Raw genomic sequence first — 23,040 nt, 5'->3', positions numbered from 1 at the left:
AATCTTGTTTGGTTGAGAAAATACATGGCACACTTTAGGTGTTCAGCAAATACCAAGTATTATAAAATGAAAAGCTGGGTCAAATCAGAGTCCACCTCCAATACCAAGTTAACTGAGACTTTTTCTTTTGGGCGCGATGGTTACGTACGGGTTTTTGAGTGACAAGAGAGTCAAGGAGGGAAACCGGTTACTGTAGTGGTTGAGGCATGAAGCTCGAGCAACGAATTCGTGCAATAGTAGACTATAAACTTAACGACTCCGCATCTACCTGTGTTTAAGGAATGTGAGATAAAGGCCACTATTTTGAACTAGCTAATGCTTTCAACAACAAAGAAAAGAGATACGAAATTCAGTTTTGGGTATTTTGAACTTAGGACCTAAAACTGTGGTGGCTGAAAATGTACACACGAAACAGCAAACATAATCTATGTTGAAAAGAAATTGTGCTCATTCTCTATTAAAACCTATGAATTTTTTAAAAAAAACTTTTTTTTTTTTAACACCACAATACACTCCTGGGAGATACCAACTTGCAGCTTGAAAAAAGACCGCCAGCACACCCACCAGCTTCCACTTGGCCGGGCACTAGGGCGCGCCGGTGACGTCACCGCGACGGTGCACGCTCCTGCGTCTCGAAGGACGTGGTGCGTCATTACCAAGGAGACGCAGGGGGGCGGAGCGACTTCCGTAAACCCCCGCCAGCTCCTCCAGTCGCGCCCACGTGCGTACTCGCGCTTCCCCTTCCTGGCCTCTGGCTGTGAGGCGGGTCGCGTCGTCGCCCTCACTCTACCGTCAGACTGATCTGCGCATGCGCTCAAATCCCTGCCCTTCCCAGCGGCAGGTGGAGGGCGACACCTCCAGGTAAAAGTGAGGCGTTGCAGGAGGCGGACAGCCCAGGGCGAGCGGCGCGAGAGCACTCAAGGTTCTTGTCCACCTTGAGGCGGCTAGGATGGCTGAGGAGTCGGGGCGCGGTCGAGTCGAATCCGAGGCTGGTTTTGAGGCAGTGAAGCCTGAAGAATCTAAGGTGTCTTCGCCGAAGACTGCCGAGGTTGTCGCAACGTCATCGAAGGCGGAGGACTACAGTAGCAAGTGCGTGTTCTGCCGGATCGCGGCGAAGCAGGAACCCGGCACCGAGCTCCTGTACTGCGAGGTGGGCTGCGTGCGGACCGGGCGTGGGACGGGGCAGGGACCAGCCTCGCGCCGTGGCGGACCGCGGTGGGGTCGTGTCAGGGCCCCGGGAGGGAGACCTCGCAGGTGTGGACCGGAGTGGGGCAGGCGGGGTGTCCTGGTGGTAGTGACGGATTTGCTTCTCGCGAGTGGGGTCTGTCTCCAGCATTATTGTTGCTGTGCCTTGGGGGTGGGCAGCGGGGGGACAATGTAGCGATAAAGCCAGACCCTTGGGCTTCTGTCTGCAGGTACGAGGTATTTGGCAGAAAATAGCATTTGTCGCTTGTTGTTACTGGAGGGACTCCTCCGCCCACCGCCGCATCCCCACCCCCTGCGCTTCTCGGCACTGCTTTTCAGTTCTGCACACTCTCCTAATGCGGCTGAGGGGAAGAACTGGTAGAAAGGAGACGATGGTAATAGGGAAAAGCTTCACTGAACTGACAGAAGTTAGGCAGGGGTCGGGGGTGGAGCCGAGGTCAAACTATTTCTTAATAAGCCCCAGATTTCCACTGAAGGGTAAAGTTCGCACAGGCGTTGTCCGTTGGGACGTATGCACATTTTCGGAGCACTGAGATTTTGCGCAGGTACTTGAAAACTGGTATCTGGAAATCATTTTCATCTGCTGGTTCTACTTGCCTTTAAAGAAACAGCCTTTGGAGAGGATCAGATCCAAAGATTCTGTTTTTTTGGCTGTTGTTGTTGTTAGTAATCATTAATTCATTTGTTAAAAGTGAGTTGAATTTGTTCTAACCACCTAGTGTTGGAGACAAAGGTAAGAATTTATGGCTAGAGAGTCGACTGAAGTGATAGACCTTGAAATCTGTGCTTGACTAGGGGAGGGAGTGCAGACGGGAAGCGGTTGATAGGGAGAGGGGTCAGTACATCAGCTGTCTGTAGAGCAGGCCTCTGCTGAACTGAGCCACAGTCAGGACTGCACCACATAAAAAATTATGCACACTCCAGTACCAATGTTGAGGAAAACTAGTAAATAATAGCCACTAATAATGTAAAAAGTTTTGTCTAAAAATAGTCATGGAGGGGGCCACCTGGGTGGCTCAGTCCTTAAGTGTTTGCCTTTTGCTCGGACCTTGATCCCAGGGTTCTGGGATTGAGTCTTGCCTTGGGCTTCTTGGTCTGCTGGGAGTCTCCTTCCTCCCTCCCCTTCCCCTAGGCTCATGATCGATCTTTCTCTCTCTCTCTCTCTTTCAAATAAATAAATTATCTTAGGAAGAGTAAATTAATTTTTAAAAATAAAAACGGTCACCCGTAGGGGTTGGGATGGTCCAGAATTCTGTCGTCGTTTTTCCAGGCCAAAGGTCAGGATTTTTTTCTCTATGAAGAACATTCTCAGAGTAAACTATGTAAAAAGCCTGGAACATTTTTATAGGAGAAATTAGACACATTAAATACTTTTAACTAATTTATACCCTACATAGGTGGCATAGGATTAACATATACAGTAGTCCATATAATACAGAACATAAGCAAGATGCACGTTTGTGCAACATGCCTCAAAAAGTTGCAGATCTTAAAATTGAATCTAAAATGATTTTATATATAAGAGCTCAAAGATTTTTCTTTTCAAAAAGAGAATCTAATCTTTGTGTATTTTGCATTATATATATAGTCTATTCTTATATTCATTTATATATGTTTATTGTAAATATTTAGAAACTATTGGGTTTATATAAAGTAGGGTAGACTTATAATTAAGTCCAGAGGAGAACATGTGATTTGGAATAATTGGAGTTACCAGCGTCATGTGGGTTTAGTCCGGGAAATCTTTCTGGCAAAAGCTAGAGAAGACTCCTTACTCCGTAAGCATCTGTATAGTGTATTTGTGCTGTACACTGCAGAGTTGAAACTAAGCTAATACTAGGCCATGAATTCTCAGAGAGGGATAAAAGTTGGTTTTAGGGTGACAGTGTCTTACTCTGTGTGTGTGAGGCAAAAGTAAACATAGTGGACATAAACAGATAAAGAGTATGTCTGTGGCATTAAAATATCATGAGAGTGGAACCGGGAGTTCTTAAGAATGTCTTGCAAGCGGTGACAGTGAAAACATGGTTGAGAAATACCAGGCTCAATGTTTATTTTCACCTTGCTTGAGGCTACACAGAGGAAATACTAATTTAACTTTAATGTCCTCCCTCTTCTTTTTTTAATAGTTTAGAAAGATTTATTTATTTATATGAGAGAGAGTGAGAGAACATGAGTGGATTGGGGAGGGGGTAGAAGGAGAGAAACTCCATGCTGGGCACAGAGCCTGATGCAGGGCTTGATCTCACGTCCCTGAGATCATGACCTGAGCCGAAATCAAGAGCATCACCCAGGTGTCCTGCTGTTATTACAGAATATTTGCAAAACACTGTCTTGTCTTCAGAGTTTATCTTGATTATATTCCAAGAAGACATGAAAATTTAAATCTTTTCTCAAAATAGGATGTGCTGCCACACGACATAGGAACACTTCATGCATTGCAACAGTCTTCTTGAATATTGCCAAAGACTCAGCTTCCAGTTCCTGTTTCATCTTTGTGAATTCTTCCTTTGTCATGGACCCTTCTTCTTCTCCCAGCTTCTGAAGTTTTTCCCTTGAAGCATCAAAATCAGGTCTTGGTGGTGCTGGTGGGATAATGTAACCCGCATAGTCTTCATTTTCAATTCCTCCCTCTTTTTTAACCAAATTTGCCCTCCACTTCAGATGGGGTGGTACTGAAATGTTCTTTCAAATGTTTCTTACTTGCTTTAGATATCAGTGGGGTTATTTGCAGAAAGAAAAACTGGCTATTTAAAGCAGAAATGGATTTAATATAGGGAGTTATTTGCTAAAAAGTCATTGCAAGGGTTGAAGGAAAAGCCTTCAAAAATGCCATCCAGAAGGTGCCTAGGTGGCTCAGGCTGTTAAGCATCTGCCTTCGCCTCAGGTCATGATCCCAGGGTCCTGGAATGAAGTACCAAACTGGGCTCCCTGCTCAGTGAGGAGCCTGCTTCTCTCTCTTCCTCTCCCTCTGCCTGCCACTCCATCTGTTTGTGCTCACTCTCTTCGTCAAATAAATAAAAATATATTTTTAATTTTATTTTATTATGTTTTAGAGAGAGAGGGGGAGAGCACATGCACAAGCATGTGGGACTTGATCCCAGGACCCTGGAATCATGATCTGAACTGAAAGCAGTGCTCAACCACCCAAGTGTCCTTAATAAAAATCTAAAAAATCAATCAATCGATCAATCAATAAAATGACATCCAGAACAGCACTTGCATGGTGAGGACCCGTTTCCTCTGCCACAGCCAGGAAGTTAGGAGTCAGGTGACTGCCATTGGAACTTAGACTTCAGGAAGATGTCTCTGTAGATGGGACTCAGAGTTGAGGAAGCAGTGTGACCGCCACAGTTGAGGAATTTGAGGTTGGATTCTGCTTTGTTGTTCAGGCTGTTTCACCTATTGTAGGATGTTTCCCATTTCTGACCTCTGGGCGCTAAATGCTTGCGGCACCTACATATTTCCACTTTGACAAATAACAGGTTCAGAGCTACACTGTACCTCCTGGGTCTGCACTGGTAGGGCATGGCACCAGAAAAGTGGATGTCTCATGTCTGTCTCTTGACTAGCAATTGACCAGACATTGGAATGGGGGCAGGGGAGAAAGAAAAAACAATCTCAATTCCTTAGAGCTGACCATGTTTGCCTGGTGGAACTAGTGGAAGCTGCAGAAAGATTGCTTTTTCTTGGGTTACCTTGTCAAAGCACTGAAGTCTGAAGTACATCTAGTTTGCAAGATCTAAATTCCATCTGGGGTTTTAGCTTTTTAAATTTCTGCAGTACTAAAGACACAGAAGTATTTGGAATGGGGGTTGAGTGCCCATCTACCCTTTTTACCATAGTTTGTCATATTTAATAAATGCCAAGCCGAGATGCTTGGATTCAGTGCTGATAATGAAGATGAACTAGCCGTTGTCTAATCCATGCATTCTCAAAAGGGGTAAAAATTGATGTTCTTGGCTGGGGCAGGAGCAGGGGCAAAAAAGTTTATTATTTATATATATAAAACGTATGTATAGCACTTAGGATAGAAACACATGTACAATTTGGCTGTGGTATTAAAATATCCGGGGGGAGGGCAGCCATTAGGGGAAAAAAAATCTAAAAAGTTTCCTTAGGGGGATGGTAATGAAAAAAGGCTGAGAAATACTGTTAAAATCAAACAGCGGCCATGATTCCAACTTTAAGAATGTGTTTTGAGGACACCTGGGTGGCTCAGTCAGTTAAGCCTCTGCCTTGGACTCAGGTCATGATCTCAGGATCCTGGGATTGAGCCCTGCATAGGGCTCCCTCTCTCTCTGCCTGCTGCTCTGCCTACTTGTGATCTCTCTCTGTCAAATAAATAAATAAAATCTTAAAAAAAAAAAAAAAGAATGTGTTTTGGAGGACAGACTGAAAGATCTTGGAAAGTAGTAAAAACCATAATGACACCATTTTTTTTAAGGAGCAGAGAAGGAAGCATTGGTAGCTTTATTTTTCTATTTAAGCATCTTTTATTTATTAAGCAATCTTTCAAGTTTACTATATGTTATTCACTTGTAGTTAAAGGATAACTATGGCATGTTCCACACTTGAGAAGCTTGCTTCTGATCTGCATTGAAAGCATAAATGAAAAGTTTTCATTTAGTTGTCATTAGGGATGGGTAGTCAAAATTCTGTGTTTTAAAGTCACTTGAAATATCTTTTCTTTGGGGGTGCCTGGGTGGTTTACTTGGTTGAGCATCTGCCTTCAGCCCAGGTCATGGTCCCTGGATCCTGAGAGCTGCCCTGCTTGGGCTCCTTGCTCCGAGGAGAAATCTGCTTCTCCCTCTCCTTCTGTCCATCTCCCCCAACTTGCACTCTAGTTCTTTCTGTCTCAAATAAATAAAATATTAAAAAAAGAAATGTCTTTTCTTTATGTAGTTATGTTATAAAGGTGACAGATAGTTAGGTTTATTTATTTGTTTTTTTTTCAATTCATAGGGATTATTTTGAAGTCCAAAAGAGTATTAAATATTCATGTTTTTAACATCAGAATTGTAAAGCTAAGTACATTTGGAAAAGTCTAGCATCCATTCTCTTATCATCTTTACCCTGTTCCTCTTCCCTCACAAAAAACTAAAAAATATATTTTTAGTTTATCCTTTCATTGTGAGAATTTGTATGTGTATGTTTATATTTGTACTCCCTTTTCTTATATAAAAGATGGCCTTACCACACTCTCCTGCTCCTTAATTTTTTTAACTTCAAAGTACATTTCAGAAATGACTTTTAAGTATATAAAGATCTTCATTCCTATATTTTATAGCTACATAGTACTTCATTGTATGGATTTTCTATAATATATTCAGCTAGTCTCCTAGTTGAATTTTGGACCTTTGGGTTATTTTCATTTTTTTTTTGCTATTACAAATCATGCTGCAAAGGATAGCTTTGTACATGTATCATTTCATATTTTTTGTCATTGTATCGTTGGAATAGGAGAAAGTCTGTCTTAAAATGAAGAGTCTAGATAATGGCTAGTTTAATAGTAGCAACAGGAAAGAGAGTAACATCAGAGGGCCAATTTCAATATTTTAGAAAGCTTAATGAAAATCTAACACAATCATTGATTGCATTGGCTGACTAAAATGCATAGGTTTTTCTTCACCTGTTTTGCCTCCACCCAGCCTTCCTTCTAGCAGCTACCGGTTTGTTCTTAGTATAATGCCCTCTCGTTCCATCTGTGTTGTTACCAGTGGCAAGATCTCATCCTTTTTTATGACTGAGTAATATTTCATTGTATATGTACATTGTATCTCTTTTATTCATTCATCTATTGATGGATTCCTAGGTTGTTTTCATGTCTTGGGTATTCTAAATAATGCTTCAATAAACATAGGAGTGCATACATCCTTTGGAATTAGTATTTCCATTTTCTTTGGGTAAATAAATACACAGTAGTGGAACTGGGAATCATATGGTATTTCTGTTTTTGATTTTTGAGGAATCTCCATACTGTTTTCCATAGTGGCTGCACCTGTTTGCATTCCCATCAGCAGTGCCCAGGGGTTCCCTTTTCTCCACATACATGCCAACACATATTTCCTGTCTTTTTAATACTAACATTGGACTGGTGTGAAGTTTCATCTCATTGTGGTTTTGATTTGGATTTCTCTGAAGATGAGTGGTGTTAAGCATCTTTTCATGTGTGGTTTATCCATTGAAAATTTTTTTAGATAGGATATTGAATAAGGATATTTAGGGAATATTGATTTTTCTTTTGGAAAAGCTTGAAACTCAAGTGTCAGTAGGTTGAAAGACTCCCTTTTTCATTTCTTTTTTCCTCTCATAACTATGTGGAGTATGTAAATCAGAAAACTAATATAATGGATTGGACACTTAGTGTACTATACAGGAGTATGTTTTAGCATTTTAAGGGCTTTTTAATGCTATAAACAGAACAAAAAAGTATTTGTGTATAAGTGCTGTAAAAAATGTATAGAAAGGCAACCTCTGGATATATGGATGCTAGATTATTTTCCTGTTTTAATTGTGGAACGTGCCACTTTGGAAAAAATTAAATGTAAAAAAACAATTTATCAAATTTACTATGTTTCTGTAGTCAAACCTTTAAAAGTACATATTAAGAAAAACCCTTAGGTAGAGATGGAGAAATATATAAAGAAATTTTAAAAAACCTTGGGATTGTTGGTAAGGAAGTTTTTTTGTTTTGTTTTGCTTTGTTTTAAAGATTTATTTATATGAGGGGGTGCCTGGGTGGCTCAGTGGGTTAAAGCCTCTGCCTTCGGCTCAGGTCATGGTCTTGGGGTCCTGGGATCGAGCCCCACATTGGGCTCTCTGCTCAGGGGGGAGCCTGCTTCCCCCTCTCTCTCTGCCTACTTGTGATCTCTCTCTCTCTGTCAAATAAATAAAATCTTAAAAAAAAAAGATTTATTTATATGAGAGAAAGAGCATGAGTGGGAGGGACAGAGGAAGGGGGAGAGAGAATCTCAAGCAGACATCCCCCACCTTGCCCCGGGCATGAAATGGATATGGGGCTCCATCTCACAGCCCTGAGATCATGATACTGAGATTACAATGTGAGCCAAAATGAGGAGTGGGACACTTAACCCACTGCGCCACCCAGGCAACCCTTTGGTGATGAACTCTTATTAAAGTTCATTGATAATTGTTTTCCTGAAATTAGCTTTATATAAGTCTTCAACACTGCTTTATATAAAGCTTCAACATTGCTCATTGCTAACTAATGAGCATCTCATGAAGAATGCTAAAACATGTCTTTATAAACTTAATGCCCAGCTGGGATTAGTTGTATAACATAAGTACCATTTCCCTATCAGACTGAGATTTATGGTGTGTAAGACATGCCAGAAATTCTTTTTAAAATTAGGAAAATAGGAAATTCTTTTTAAATATTCTTTTTAAAATTCTTTTTAAAAAATTCACTGACAAATGATGTTTTTCCCTTCAGAATGAAGACCTAGTTTGCTTCAAAGATATCAGACCAGCAGCACCTCATCATTATCTTGTGGTGCCAAAGAAGCATCTTGGAAACTGTAGAGAGCTAAAGAAAGATCATATAGAACTGGGTAAGATGACGACAGTATTTTTCATGGTTATATCATCCTGAATCGGCATGAGTTGATAGTAGTTACAGTGACAATAAAAAGGAACAACCTAGCCAGGTGTTAACGAAAGAGGAGCATTATGACTTTGTGAAACTTCTGTTATGAAAAATTTCAAATATGTACAAAAATACAGAAAATAGTTTTATCTCCATGTGGTCATCACCCAGGTACCACTTTTATTAACTTGTGGCCAGTCTTTTTCATCTATTAACCTTCTCCCACAGTGGATTTAAAGTGAATTCTAAACATCATGTTATTTAATCTTTAAAATCTCTAAAAGATAATGCCTCTTTATGTTTTAAAATGATGGCTTTCCTTGACTCTGAAAATGGAAGGTGCTATCAAAAATGAGACCAAAAATGAGACCAAGGTACCTGTCTTGTAAGTTGCTTGTGTAGAGGTACTAACCCCAAAGTTTAGTGATGAGATTTAAGCAATGACTTTTTAGCTTCTGAAAAGAAGAGTTTGAATCATGTCTCTTAGGATTATCCTGTATTTTCCTACTGATGATTTCTGTGACTTACCAGTCATTTCCTAAGACATTTCTTAGTTCACTTCATATCTGCTTTCATAGCCTTTATCTCCAGGGCCTGGGATTAGTTTGGTTAATAATTTAAATAGCTGGGATGCCTGGGTGGCTCAGTGGTTTAAGCATCTGCCTTCAGCTCAGATCATGGTCTCAGGGTCCTGGGATCGAGCCCCGCATCATGCTCTCTGCTCAGTGAGGAGCCTGCCTCCCCCTCTCTCTCTGCCTGCCTCTCTGCCTACTTGTGATCTCTGTCTGTCAAATAAATTAAAAAATAATAATAATTTAAGTAGCTGACAAGATAGATAGATTGGGCCAGATTTTTTGGAGGTGAATAAGAAATTCCTTGATGGAAAACTTTGATGTGTTGTTCATTTAGTATTTAGACTATTGAATTACCAGTTTTTCAAGTGTTTCTTCTCAATATTGCAAAATTTCTTAGTCATCTGTACTTCTATGAGTACATTTCATATTTACTCCAGCAGATAAAGGCCAATATTTTTGCAATATTTAGTATCAAGCAGCAGCCGCCATGCCTTAAGTATTTCCTTCTTATGTTTTTTAAGGAGGGAGAAATATGTTTATGCTTGGTTTTCTTTTTCTAGCATTCTACTTTATTGGAAGTTTTTATAACTGTTGTAAATAAAATGTTAACCAATTTTGAAGCAGCATGGTGGGTATTTGGGATTTCATTATACCGTTCTTCCTGATCTTGTTTGTATTTTAATATTTCTGTAATAAGCTTAAAGTTTCTTGTAATCAGTATTTATATACAATCTATGAAGTTGGCAAAATAATAAGAATGTGGAAGAGCTCAATAACACCATCAAGCATTGTGATTATAATTGATATATTTTTTTAATTTTTTTTTAAAGATTTTATTTATTCATTTGACACAGAGAGATCACAAGTAGGCAGAGAGGCAGGCAGAGAGAGAGAGAGAGGAGGAAGCAGGCTCCCCACGGAGCAGAGAACCCGATGCGGGACTCGATCCCAGGACCCTGAGATCATGACCTGAGCCGAAGGCAGCGGCTTAACCCACTGAGCCACCCAGGCGCCCTATAATTGATACTTTTAGAACTCCACCCAACTATAAAATCCACATTTTGTTAAGAGCACGTGTTCACCAAGATAGCCCATATTCTAGGCAATAAAGTAAATCTAAATACATTTCAAATTATTGAAATCTTGTAACATATGTTCTCTGATGACAATGGAAGTAAAGTAGAAAAATAATAAAGCCTGGAAATGTATTAAATATTTTAAATTAACACACTTTTTAATAATTTCCAAATAAATTTCCAAATAAATATAGACAACAATATAGAATTGATAGCAAAAATATAACATATCAAGATTTGTGTAATGTAGCCAAAGCAATACCTATGTGGAAATTTATAGCTGTATATGTTTATGTTAGAAGAGGATGTTTAAAACCAATGACCCAAGTTTCTACTTTAGGATGCTGGAAATAGGCAATCGAATTAGACCAAAATAAGTATAAAGAAAGAAATAATAGGGTAGATAATGGTGAGATACAAGGGAGACAATAGGTTTTGCTTCATGTATTTTGAATTTGATTTTAAGTGAATACATAATTAATATTGTCATGTCTTCTCAGTGAATTGATCCTTTTTTATCATTGTAAAATGTCCCTCTTTATCTCTGGAAATACTTTTCGAGTCTATTTTGTAAGACATGAATTTAACTACTATTACTTTCTTGTTACTTGCTGTCCACACTGTGTATCTTTTTCTATACTTTCAAACAAAGTGAATATTAATATTTAAAGACTTGAAGATAGCAATATAGTTGTATCTTGCTTATTTGTTATTAATTTTTTAATGTAGTGTGAAAACCTCTGGTGTTTAATTGAATTGTTTAGTTCATAATCCTTTAATGTAACTATTGATGCAGTTTGATTTAGGTGTCCTATCTTGCCATTTGTTTTCTGTTTGTTCCATTTTTTGAGGTTATTGCTCTGTTTCTTTCCTGCCTTCTTGTGGTTGATCAGATATATTTTTTGTTATTCTACTTTATTTCTTGCCTTTTTATGTATGCCTCTTCAAATTTTTTAAATGGTTGCTCTAGAGATATTAAAATACTAGTGTAATTATCATAGCCTAATTAGAATTCACATTGTATCAGTTCATGAAAAATGTGATAAACTTTGGTACACTTTGTGTTATTGTTGTCATATATATTATATCTACATACTTTATAATATCTTGGTGGTGTTAAAATTATTGCATTAAGCAGTCATATGTCTTTTTTTACATTTTTATTTATTTTTTTAAAGATTTTATTTATGTATTTGACAAGAGAGAAAGAGAGACAGTGAGAGAGGGAATACAAGCAGGGGGAGTGGGAGAAGGAGAAGCAGGCTTTCCTGCTGAGCAAGGAGCCCTGTGCGGAGCTCCATACCAGGACCCTGGGTTCGTGACATGAGCTGAAGTCAGATGCTTAATTACTGAGCCACCCAGGCACCCCAGTCATATGTCTTTTTAAGAAATTAAGAGGGTGCCTGGGTGGCTCAGTGGGTTAAGCCTCTGCCTTCAGCTCAGGTCTTGATCTCAGGGTCTTGGGATCGAGTCCCACATTGGGCTCTCTGCCTAGCAGGGCGCCTGCTTCTCCCCCATCTCTCTCTGCCTGCCTCTCTGCCTACTTGTGATTTCTCTATGTAAAATAAATAAATAAAATCTTAAATAAATAAATAAATACAATCTTAAAAAAAATTAAGAGAAAACATTTCTCCCATGTCTGGGATCTTGGGAATATTTTAAAAGAAAACAAGATACAGTCTTGCTTGAAGTAATGAGTTGTTTGTTTGTATTTTTAGACCATATGGTACTGACTTAGTCATGGAAGTCTGTCATCCTCCTTGCTCAAGCCTGATTTAGAGACCTAAGCATTTGCAACAATTTTATGAACTTCTTTTATAACAACCATCGTCTATAGATTCTCTCATTTCTTCCCCCTTACAAATACTTGGTTACACCATTTGGAAACAAAAGAGATCTCAAGTTTGGCGTTATGCTTAGGAGATTGCAGGTTACCAAATTTTTTCTCATCTGGAAACGCACTCCTATTTGAAGGCCATAAAGCACCAGGATAATAAAGATGCTAAGGCAGATAGGGTTCAGAAGCCAAAACAAATATATGAACATTTAGCTAGTCAGAGGTAGGCTGACATAAAGGACTATCATATCCTTAATTTGGGCTGAAAGACAAATTCAGTTTTCCTGTCTGCCTTTTTGATTCAAATGTGTTTTTGTTTCTTACTTGGTCTCCTTATGATTAGCATTAGACCTCAATAGGATCAGACGTCCTAAGTAGTCACTTGTTAGTGCTCTTCAGCAGCTGTTCAAAGTCAGCCTGCACACCGTACTTTGTGATAGCTTCAACCTTCATGTCAGTGTTGATGAGCAAACTTCTTAGTAACTTAGAACTATTAAACAGGTCTTTAAATGTTTACCCACTGAACATGACTTTTGATTAGAAAACTTAAAATTAATTACAATTTAATAATGTCTTCTACGGTGTAATGTGGTTTCTTTCATGTTTTTTAGTTGAGAGCATGGTGACTGTTGGAAAAACTATTCTTGAAAGGAATAATTTCACTGACTTCAAAAATGCGAGGTATGTATACTTCCACATAGAAACCAATATATGTAGTTGGTTTTCTGAAATGTTGTTCTCTCCTAGAAAATGTTCTCTCCTAGTGGCTTAAGTACAGTTTTCCTGAAAGTGAGCATACATTGTTCATTGGTAGTATAAATTTAATAAATAAAACTTCTTCCTCTCATGTCTCAGCATCTAACAATCACCACTTGGAGTTTGGGCAGACAAGTCTATTTAAGCAGTGGGTAGGTAACACAGTTACAAGTCCACCTTTCTTTGTTCGGTATGTCTATTTGTATAAAAATTGTATGTAAGTTGAATTTCTTTCTTTAGAAAATATTTTATTTTATGTGATTGAAAAATATTATACTTCTAGTGTGAAATTAACTTGAATTTGTTGCCTCCTGAGCTGATCTCTGGCATTCCCCAAAATTTGAGCAAAAAGCTTATAATGTTCAATGTGGCAATTATTTTACTTAATCTAAATAGTGTATTTTCCTTTTTAAAACACTTTGGACTTTGTCCTGTGTGACCAGTGGCTAGATTTTGGTTAGATTTTCTTCTAACATCTGACCTGGAATTTAAAGAGACCTGAGCACTAATGCTTTCCATGCTACTTGTTGTGTACTGGGCTCATACTGGCTATGATACTTGAGGCATTTATGCTCTCCAAGATAATACCTGTTCTGCCTACATACAGATTCACATAAGATTGTGTGTGTGAAAATCCTCTGAAAACTATGAAGTGCTATTCAAGTTTAAGGGACAGATGGTATTTGAGACCCTTTGGCCAAAAGCAATATATTCCCTTCCCCATCGGAGGAGTGTTTAGTAGAAGAATGAACATTGGACCAAGAGTCTCAATCCTTGCTCTATTACTGCCTCACTTTGTGACCTTGAGAAGTCTCAAGGATCTTGGCTTTCCCATCTTTGAAATGAAAGGGTTGAATGAACCTTTGAATTGCTTCTAGCTTTTAGGTTACTTGATTCTACATTACCTGAATCCTGTTTCCCAGAAGGAAAACTCAGCCTTTTTTTCCTGTAGTGGGGGAAGATTTTCTTTCTTTTTTTTTTTTTTTAATTAGAAGATTTTATTTATTTATTTGACAGACAGATCACAAGTAGGCAGAGAGGCAGGCAGAGAGAGAGAGGAGGAAGCAGGCTCCCTGCTGAGCAGAGAGCCCAATGTGGGGCTCAATCCCAGGACCCTGAGATCATGACCTGAGCCGAAGGCAGAGGCTTTAACCCACTGAGCCACCCAGGCACCCCTGGGGGAAGCTTTTCAATATGTGTTGTGTTTCTGACTCTCCATTATCAGTCCTGTGTTGCTGCAATAGAGCACATCTCCTATGCCCTCTTACACTCCCTCTCATTGTAGTCTTTTTTTTTTTTTTTAAATTGAGACTCACTTATAGTTTGAGGAGGCAAATATTTCCAGGCTTTTGGCTTGAATTATTTTTACATGTGTGCCTTGCTCCACTCAGAATTTCTAAGTGGATTTATAAAATTGTAAACTGATTTTTTTTTTTGTAAACTGATTTTTAAGATATAGAATCATATTTTAAAAATTCCTTAGTAGAAATCTGTTAGTAGTGAAAGGAATTATCTTATAAATGTTTTTATAAAGTGGATTATTATGAATAACTATCATTTTACTTATTTTCAGTATTTTTTTTTTAAGATTTTATTTATTTATTTGACAGAGAGAGATCACAAGTAGGCAGAGAGGCAGGCAGAGAGAAAGGAAGGGAAGCAGGCCCCCTGTTGAGCAGAGAGCCCGATGCAGGACTCGATCCCAGGACCCTGAGATCATGACCTGAGCCGAAGGCAGCAGCTTAACCCCCCAAGCCACCCAGGCGCCCTACTTATTTTCAGTATTAAGCAAGAAATTTGAGTGATGATAATTTTTTTTAATAATGATATAAATAATCTCATTACTGGAAGATGGGGTGATGAGGAAATGACTACTTTATTAAAGGAGAAGGTGCACCATCTACTGGCTATGTCTTGGAATAAAGAAACCCTTCTACTTGAGTGTCATGGAATCTTTTTTTTAAAGAAAAAGGTGGAATTTATGCCAAACATAGTACACAGCAAACAACTTTATGCCTCAGCTATACAGTCTAAAAGTTAAAGATCTCAGAAGTGCCCTGTAACTTTTTTTTTAAAGGTTCATTGCAGAGCCATATCTTAGGAGAATTAAAGGTTAAAATTGATAAGGACTGAGATGATAAAACATAATGCCAACTCAGAATTATTAAAGGATTACTGAGACGTTATATGCTCTTAAGCGTTTGATGAAGAGTTTGTTACTATGAACTTCAGCACAGAAAGACAAGGAAGTGTGTAAATATTGAGAAGGATATAAAGCAGTAAAAGTGATGACTGAGTGGCAATCTAACCTATTTTGAATATCTTTAATATTTATGTGTTCTAGCATGAAAAAATGGCTTTAAACTATTGTAGAATGACTAGTCAACTCTTTTACCTTTCTGTTTTAGAATGGGTTTCCACATGCCGCCCTTTTGTTCCATCTCCCACTTGCACCTTCATGTGCTGGCACCTGTTGATCAACTTGGTTTCTTATCAAAATTGGTTTATAGAGTGAATTCCTATTGGTTTATCACAGTAAGTATTATTATTTAGTAGCAGTATATAAAAATATTTACAATAGTTGTCCTTTTGGTGTAGTTCTTCTTTTCTTGGCAACAGTAGGCACTTAACAGCTTTTGTAGGTTTGATCCTCTCCTTTAATGTACTGCTTGCACGTACCCAAAGTAGTATTTTTTTTTAAAGATTTTATTTATTTATTTGACAGAGAGAGATCACAAGTAGGCCGAGAGGCAGGCAGAGAGAGAGGAGGAAGCAGGCTCCCTGCTGAGCAGAGAGCCCGATGCGGGACTCGATCCCAGGACCCTGAGATCATGGCCTGAGTCGAAGGCAGCAGCTTAACCCACTGAGCCACCCAGGCGCCCCCCAAAGTAGTATTTTTAATTTAAGGGATTTTCCAGGTTATCAGATCTGTAGGAAGAGAAGTTACAGTTAAGTCTTTCCATTGCAAGCAGAGGATATGATATAGAAGAGCCGGGGCATTAGCAGTTCAGAACCCAGAGTCCAATCTGCATTGAAATTGTGGCTCCATCAGTTACTTGAGGACCCATTTTCAAGTTACTTAAATGTTTTCAGACCCAAGTTCTTTATCTATTACCTGCCTATAAAGAATACTGCCCAGCTATAGGGTGGATAAGAGGATTGATAAAATAATTTATATTAAAGCAGTTAAAACTGTACCTTGCAAATAGTAAGTACTAGTAAATATCACCTGTTGCCTCTGTTATCATCACCAACATTATTGTAGAAATTGTAGAAACTGAATTTCTTTAATTTTCTAGTTTAGAAAAGGGCTTCCCTGGTAGCATCAACTGTCAGATCTGAGGTTGAAGCCATTGAACCTAAAAAATTGCAGAATTCTGCTTTGCTAGGGCAAAAGTAGAATCAAATTCAAGCTGATTACAGGCCTGTTCCCTGACAGTGAAACCTTAGTTATTAAGTGACTGTCCTTCCAGAGCCACTTGACTAATAATTTACCAGTCACTATGTATCTGTGATGGTAAGGAGACCTGTAGTTGCTATATTTAAGTAATCACTGAATTACAAATTGAATAATTGCTGTTAATGCATATTATTATTATTATAGTCATGGTACCCAAGAAATTAAAAAGCATGATTTATAGAAACTTCATGTTTCAAACTTTTTTTTTTTTTTTAAAGATTTTATTTATTTATTTGACAGATAGAGATCACAAGTAGGCAGAGAGGCAGGCAGAGAGAGAGAGAAGAGGAAGAGGGCTCCCTGCAGAGCAGACAGCCCGACGCAGGGCTCAATCCCAGGACCCTGGGATCATGACCTGAGCTGAAGGCAGCGGCTTAAACCACTGAGCCACTCAGGCGCCCTTCATGTTTCAAACTTTTATCCCTCTTTTCAACTTGTGCAGATGATTTTATTTAATTTAAAAATAATTTAAGATATTTATGTGTGTGTGTGTCTGAAATAAAAATTAGTAGACTATTCAATAGGGCAGTTGGTGTGGTCTCTTTAAAAATTCAGTGTGATTAAAAAAGGGATTTTTTTCCTTATTTATATTTCTAAGTTTCTATGTGCTCCATGGTTTTATAATAAAGTAACTAAAAATACATTTTTTGTAATGTTTTTAACTATATTTCCTTACATGACTTTTTAGCTAGAAAAAAATGAATGAACAAAGTTATAAGATCTGTTATTGGTTCATTCTGTTGGATCTGAAATCTCCTTAGATCTGTCAGCATATATTATGAGACTTTGAAAAAAATCAAGATAAAGACATTAAGATTTATTTTAAAATCTTTTATAATGTTTCAGATATTTAAGATGTTTGAGAAAAGTATCTGAAATAATGATAACTAACAGACTTTCGTTTGCTTTTTAATTTTTTAAATATATGTTATTTTTTTAGAGCACTTTTAGGCTCCAGATTGACTGGAAATTTATAGAGAGTTCCCATATACTCTCTGTCCCCCAAATACTCAAGAGTCTCCCACTATAGACATCCTACACCACAGTAATAAATTTGTTATAATCCATGAAATTATAGTTACACACCATTTTTATCCAAAGTTCATGATTTACACTAGGGTTTATTCTTGGTGTTCTGTATTTTATGGGTTTAGACAAATGTGTAGTAACATGTATCCAACATTATGGTATAATAATATTCTCTGTACTTTACCTATTCATTTCTCCCTCTCCCTTAATTGCTGGTAATCCTGATCTATGCCTTCATAATTTTGCCTCTTCCAGAATGTCATATGGTTGGAACAATACAGTATTTAGCCTTTTCAGATAGGCTATTTTCACTTAGTAACATGTATTTAAGGTTCCTCCACAACTAGTTTACTTTGTAAAATGTTAGTATTATATTTATTTTCCTTTTCTTATTGAAGCTTTTTAACAAATAAGATAAAAATCTGCCTGTGTATATACAATGTGGAATGCCTTTACTGTAGTTTATAAAACTATTGAGAAATTTTTTATAACATATATTTAGGAATAGAGTATGTAATAACCAGCTCTTCTGCTGTGACTTTTTATAATATGGGTGCCAGTAGAATTATTTCATGTAGGCTATAATAACCAGAATTTAAAAATATGTTGTTTTTTCAAAATTACAGGCTGACTGTTTGATTGAAAAACTAAGAATATGAAAATGTCAACAGTGGAAGATTTTCCTAATCTTGGCTCAACATAAACTAATATTTTCATTCTTTTGAAGTCTAATTACAATTGTAAGGTTCATTGGGTTTTATGAGAGGTTATTACTGGCTAGCCTTACATCTTTTCTGAGTGTCTGTTTCCTGAGATATGTGATACAATTCCATGGATACTTTGTCATTGACTTCTTTATTTTAATGGTTACTTGTTTAAGGTATAAAATACTATAGATAAAATCCCATTAAAACAAATCCCGTTAATCAGGAAGGGCTATTTTTTCAAAAAGCTTAAATATTTTCATTTCTTAGTAGTCTATTATAATAGTGATTTATTTATGAAGAATAAACTGGTATAGAAAGTACTTTATTGGAGCCTTTATTACTATGAAGGGAGACAGAAATTAACTATTTCTTGACAGTTATATAAGTTTACATACAAAATTTCAAAATGAAAAGTACCATACTACATAGCGACTTATGTTCTTGTTGATTGAAAGAATCGTTTTGTGTCACTTTTTACTCAGATTTCAGATGCTGGTTTTCACTAACATTTTTGTGATAAATTGTTCCTGAAAGCTGTAAAATATACATAAAGTAAATTCTAATGGTGGATTTATAAGAACAATTTGGCTATCCAAGAGACTTCACTATAATGGCATTTTACCTGCAAGAACATAAATGGGGAAGAAACATAAAACGGTTATCATAATATTACAAACTGGTGGAAATTATTGTTTTATGATTTATTGTACCAAAGGCAAAGTAGAATTAAAAAGTTTTAGGCCTGGATTTTATCATGAAGAAATCCTGATTTGAAAGTAGGAACAGATAAGCTTGGATGAGAAAATTTAATAGCTCAATGTTAGCATTACTGATACATCATTTTGTGAGACATATTTCTTTAAGGATTGTGCTGATCTACACTAATAGTGAATGTGAATAAAGAGTAAGGTACTGAAAGCTGATCCTGCATTGTGTCAATGTATAGTAACACCATGTGTATGAATATAGAGGAACACAAGGATTGAAGTATTGATGTTAGAAGTAGGCTGAGATGATTAGGTTTTGTTCTTATTTTTGGCATGATATTAAACATAGTTTTAAGTAATGAAATACTTATTACAATGTTTAATTAAATATCTGGGATATTTAGTTAAAACATCTGAAATATTTATCCATTTATCCATTTAACAAACATTTGCTGAATATTTAACATGCAATGATCAGGAAATATAGGTGAGAAAGGATAGTCTGCCTTCTCATGCTAATACAAGGGTCAGACAAAACCAGTGATTACAGCTGTAATCACAAAACCAGTGATTAGCTGCTGTAATGTTCACAGAAGAGACTGTGGAAAGGACACAGTTTTGAGAGCAGGTGGCAGTGGGACTGAATATTTAAGACTCAGTGTTTGTCAAGTAGACAGTGGAAGTTCAGGCCACATGTACTTTCCTGAGTTCTGCTTCTTACTTTCCAGTTGAAATGAATGTTCATGGGGCGCCTGGGTGGCTCAGTGGGTTAAGCCTCTGACTTTAGCTCAGGTCATGATCTCAGGGTCCTGGGATGGAGCCCCCCATTCGGCTCCCTGCTCGGCAGGGAGCCTGCTTCCTCCTCCCTCTTTGCCTGCTTCTCTGCCTACTTGTTATCTCCCTCTCTCTCTCTGTTAAATAAATAAATAAATTAAAAGAAAGAAAGAAATGAATGTTCACATTCTGTTTTAGTCACTGGAAGTGGACATAGGGGTTTGGAGCTCTCAAAATTAGATTTCCAGGCTCTTCAGCACTGCTTTGTTAAGTAGCTCACTGACCCACCTACACAGATGAGCAGTTGCAAGTTTGTAGAAATCAGCTCAAATATGACCAGCTTTGGAAAAGGAATTTTCTATACGTACAGCATGTTGTACTATGTGAACTTGAAATGATATAACTGACACTATTATGATAATAACATGGAGGTATGTAAGGAATTCTCAAATGCTTTATGGACTTACTCAAATATATGATTAGTCAACTGATTTGATTTATATAGTTTTAGACCTTGTCATAGTTAAGTTTTCCTTCTTTGTTGGAAAACCCTTAATCCTCACGTTCTTAGCAGCTTTTCTCATTTACTTGTAAAGATTAATAAATTACAATTAAAATTCACTCAGCTTTTTCAGTAGTTAAATAGTATTTGGTAACTCAGTAGCTACCCAAAACATTAGCTCAACACAAAACCAATTTATAACTTATCTTTAAAATGTTTAAAGTACTATCTAGAGCATTTCTTTTGCATGTTATGATATTATTTGTAACTGCAGAATTGTAAAGTGATTGGTAAGTTGTGTGCTTACTTAGCTGAAAGAAAGCTAAATAAATATGGAAAAATACTGTGTCAAGTTTTGACTCTCTGGATTTTGTGTATGTGTATGTGTATGTGTGTGTGAGAGAGAGATAGACTTTATTTTTTAGAGCAGTTTTAGCTTCACAGAAAAATTGAACAGACAGTGCAGATATTTCCCCTATAGCCTCTCTGATTATTAACATTCCCCAGAAGAGTGGTACATTTGTTGCAGTTAAATCTCCACCTCCACTGAAACATCATAATTACCCAAAGTGTGTAGTTTATCTTAGGGCTTACTCTTGGTGTGGCACATTCTATGAGTTTGGGCAAATATATAATGACATTTCTCTCTCATTATAGTATCATGCAGAGTATTTTCACTAAAATCCCTCTGTGCTCTGTCTGTTCATTCTTAGTCCACCAATCCCTGGCAAGCAGTGATCTTTTTACTGTCTGTGTAGTTTTGCCTTTTCCAGAATATCATATAATTGGAATCACACAGTATATAGCTTTTTCAGATTGGCTTCTTTCACTTAGTGATATTCATTTAAGGTTTCTTTGTCTTTTCATGGTGTGATAGCTCATCTCTTTATAGTGCTAAATAATATTCTGTTGTCTGTATATATTACAGTTTATCCATTCACCTACTGAAAGATACCTTGATTGCTTCCATGTTTTGCCAACTAGGAATAAAGCTGCTGTAAACACCCATATGCAAGTTTTGTGTGGACATAAATTTTCAGTGCCTTTGAGTAAACACCAAGGAACATGATTACTGGGTCACATGATAAGCATATGCTTAGTTTTATAAAAAACTGCCAAAATGTCTTCTGAAGTGGCTATACTATTTTCCAATACTACCAGTAATGAATGACAATTCTTGTTACCCCACATCCTTGCCAGAATTTGGTGGCATCAGTGTTTGGGACTTCTCCAGTCTATTAGTGTGCAGTGCTTTCTCACTGTTTTAATTTCCTTTTCTCTGATGATATCAATATGATATGGAGCATGTTTCCATGTGGTTGTTTGCCATCTGTGGATCTTTTTTGGTGAGATGTCTGTTAAGGTTGTTGGCCCATTTTTAAGTTGAGTTGTTTTCTTATTGTTGAGTTATAAGAGTTCTTTGTATATTTTGTATTAATGTCCATTATCATGTGTGCCTTTTTGCAAATATATTCTCCCAGTCTGTGGCTTGTTTTCTCATTTTCTTGACACTGTCTTTCACAGAGCAGTTTTTCATTGTAATGAAATCCAGTTTATCAGTTATTTCTTTAATGGATCATGACTTCGGTGATGTATCTAAAAATGTCATTGCCATACCGAAGATCCATCTAGCCTTTCTCTTATTATCTTTCAGGTGTTTTATAGTGTTGCATTTTACATTTAGGCCCATGATCCATTTTGAGTTAATTTTTGTGAGGGTTGTAAGTTATGTGTCTAGATTTTTTTTTTTTTTTGGCATGTGATGTACAATTGTTCCAGCACCATTTGTTGAAAAGGCTGTCTTTACTCCATTATATTGCCTTTGCTCCTTTGTCAAAGATTAGCTGGTTATATGGGTCTCTTTCTGTTCCATTGATCTGTTTGTTTTTGCCAAATGTTTAATAATTGGTTGGCCCTAATGTATGAAACATTCACTGTCAGAGTTGTAGACATACTTCTTTCTATAAGAATACATGGTCACACACTTTATTATTGCAGTGCTCACATACTTTAGATTTTGATATCAAAAAACTATCAACAAAAGTTGATGTCCATGCCTTAATTAAGTGCCCACTATTCTAGTTTACTAAAATGAAAATGATACCTTTTGATTTATCTGCTTATGAATCAGTTGTTTTCTGCAATATAAATACAAAAAAATCTCTGATTCAGCTTAATTAAACTTAATTAAAATGCTTATGTCTACCTCTGATTAAGAAGAATCCAATCTGGCTTCCAGGTGGCTCAGTTGGTTAAGCGTCTGACTCTTGATTTTGGCTCTGGTCATGATTTTAGGATTATGGGATCGAGCCCCATGTCAGGCTCTACATTCAGTGCGGAGTCTGCTTGTCCCTCTTCCTTTGCTCCTCCCCCTTCTCTCTCTCAAATAAATTAATAAAATCTTAAAAAAAAAAAAGAAAAATCCTTGTATGATTATTTAAAAAGTCACATAGGTGGAGACGGATCCACAATCAACCATCATCCATTAATTAAACCAATCCCCAAGTCAAATATCTTTCAGGTAAATGTATTATATTTCCTATTGATGTAAAACAGGCACCTCGAGCTTATTTCCCTCTCCCCTCTGCATTCCTCTCAATCTTCTCCATCTTTGTTAATGGCAACTGCAATCTTTCAGTTGCTCAGGCCAAAAATCTCGCAGTTCTTCTTGACTCCTGTCTCTCATACTTCATATCCAACACCTTAGCAAACCTTATCAGCAGTATTCTCAAAATATATTCAGGATTTGGTCACTTCTCCCCACTTGTACTTCTGTCATCTTGGCCAGATTCTCACCATCTC

The 23,040-nt window shown here is 37.2% G+C and overlaps 1 protein-coding gene across 1 annotated transcript; it reads left to right on the top strand.

Annotated features, from left to right (window-relative positions):
• Positions 1-754: 754 nt before the first annotated feature.
• HINT3 (histidine triad nucleotide binding protein 3) lies at positions 755-19,173 on the top strand. Its single transcript, XM_032339621.1, has 5 exons — positions 755-1,150; positions 8,663-8,780; positions 12,915-12,984; positions 15,468-15,594; positions 18,175-19,173. Exons 1-5 carry the CDS (start codon positions 950-952, stop codon positions 18,205-18,207), a joined length of 549 nt encoding a protein of 182 aa, XP_032195512.1. The 5' UTR covers positions 755-949; the 3' UTR covers positions 18,208-19,173.
• Positions 19,174-23,040: the final 3,867 nt, after the last annotated feature.

This window comes from Mustela erminea, chromosome 4 (assembly GCF_009829155.1).
Source record: "Mustela erminea isolate mMusErm1 chromosome 4, mMusErm1.Pri, whole genome shotgun sequence".
In the NCBI taxonomy this organism is placed as follows: Eukaryota; Metazoa; Chordata; class Mammalia; order Carnivora; family Mustelidae; genus Mustela; species Mustela erminea.
This window is presented reverse-complemented; position numbering and strand designations above follow the sequence as displayed.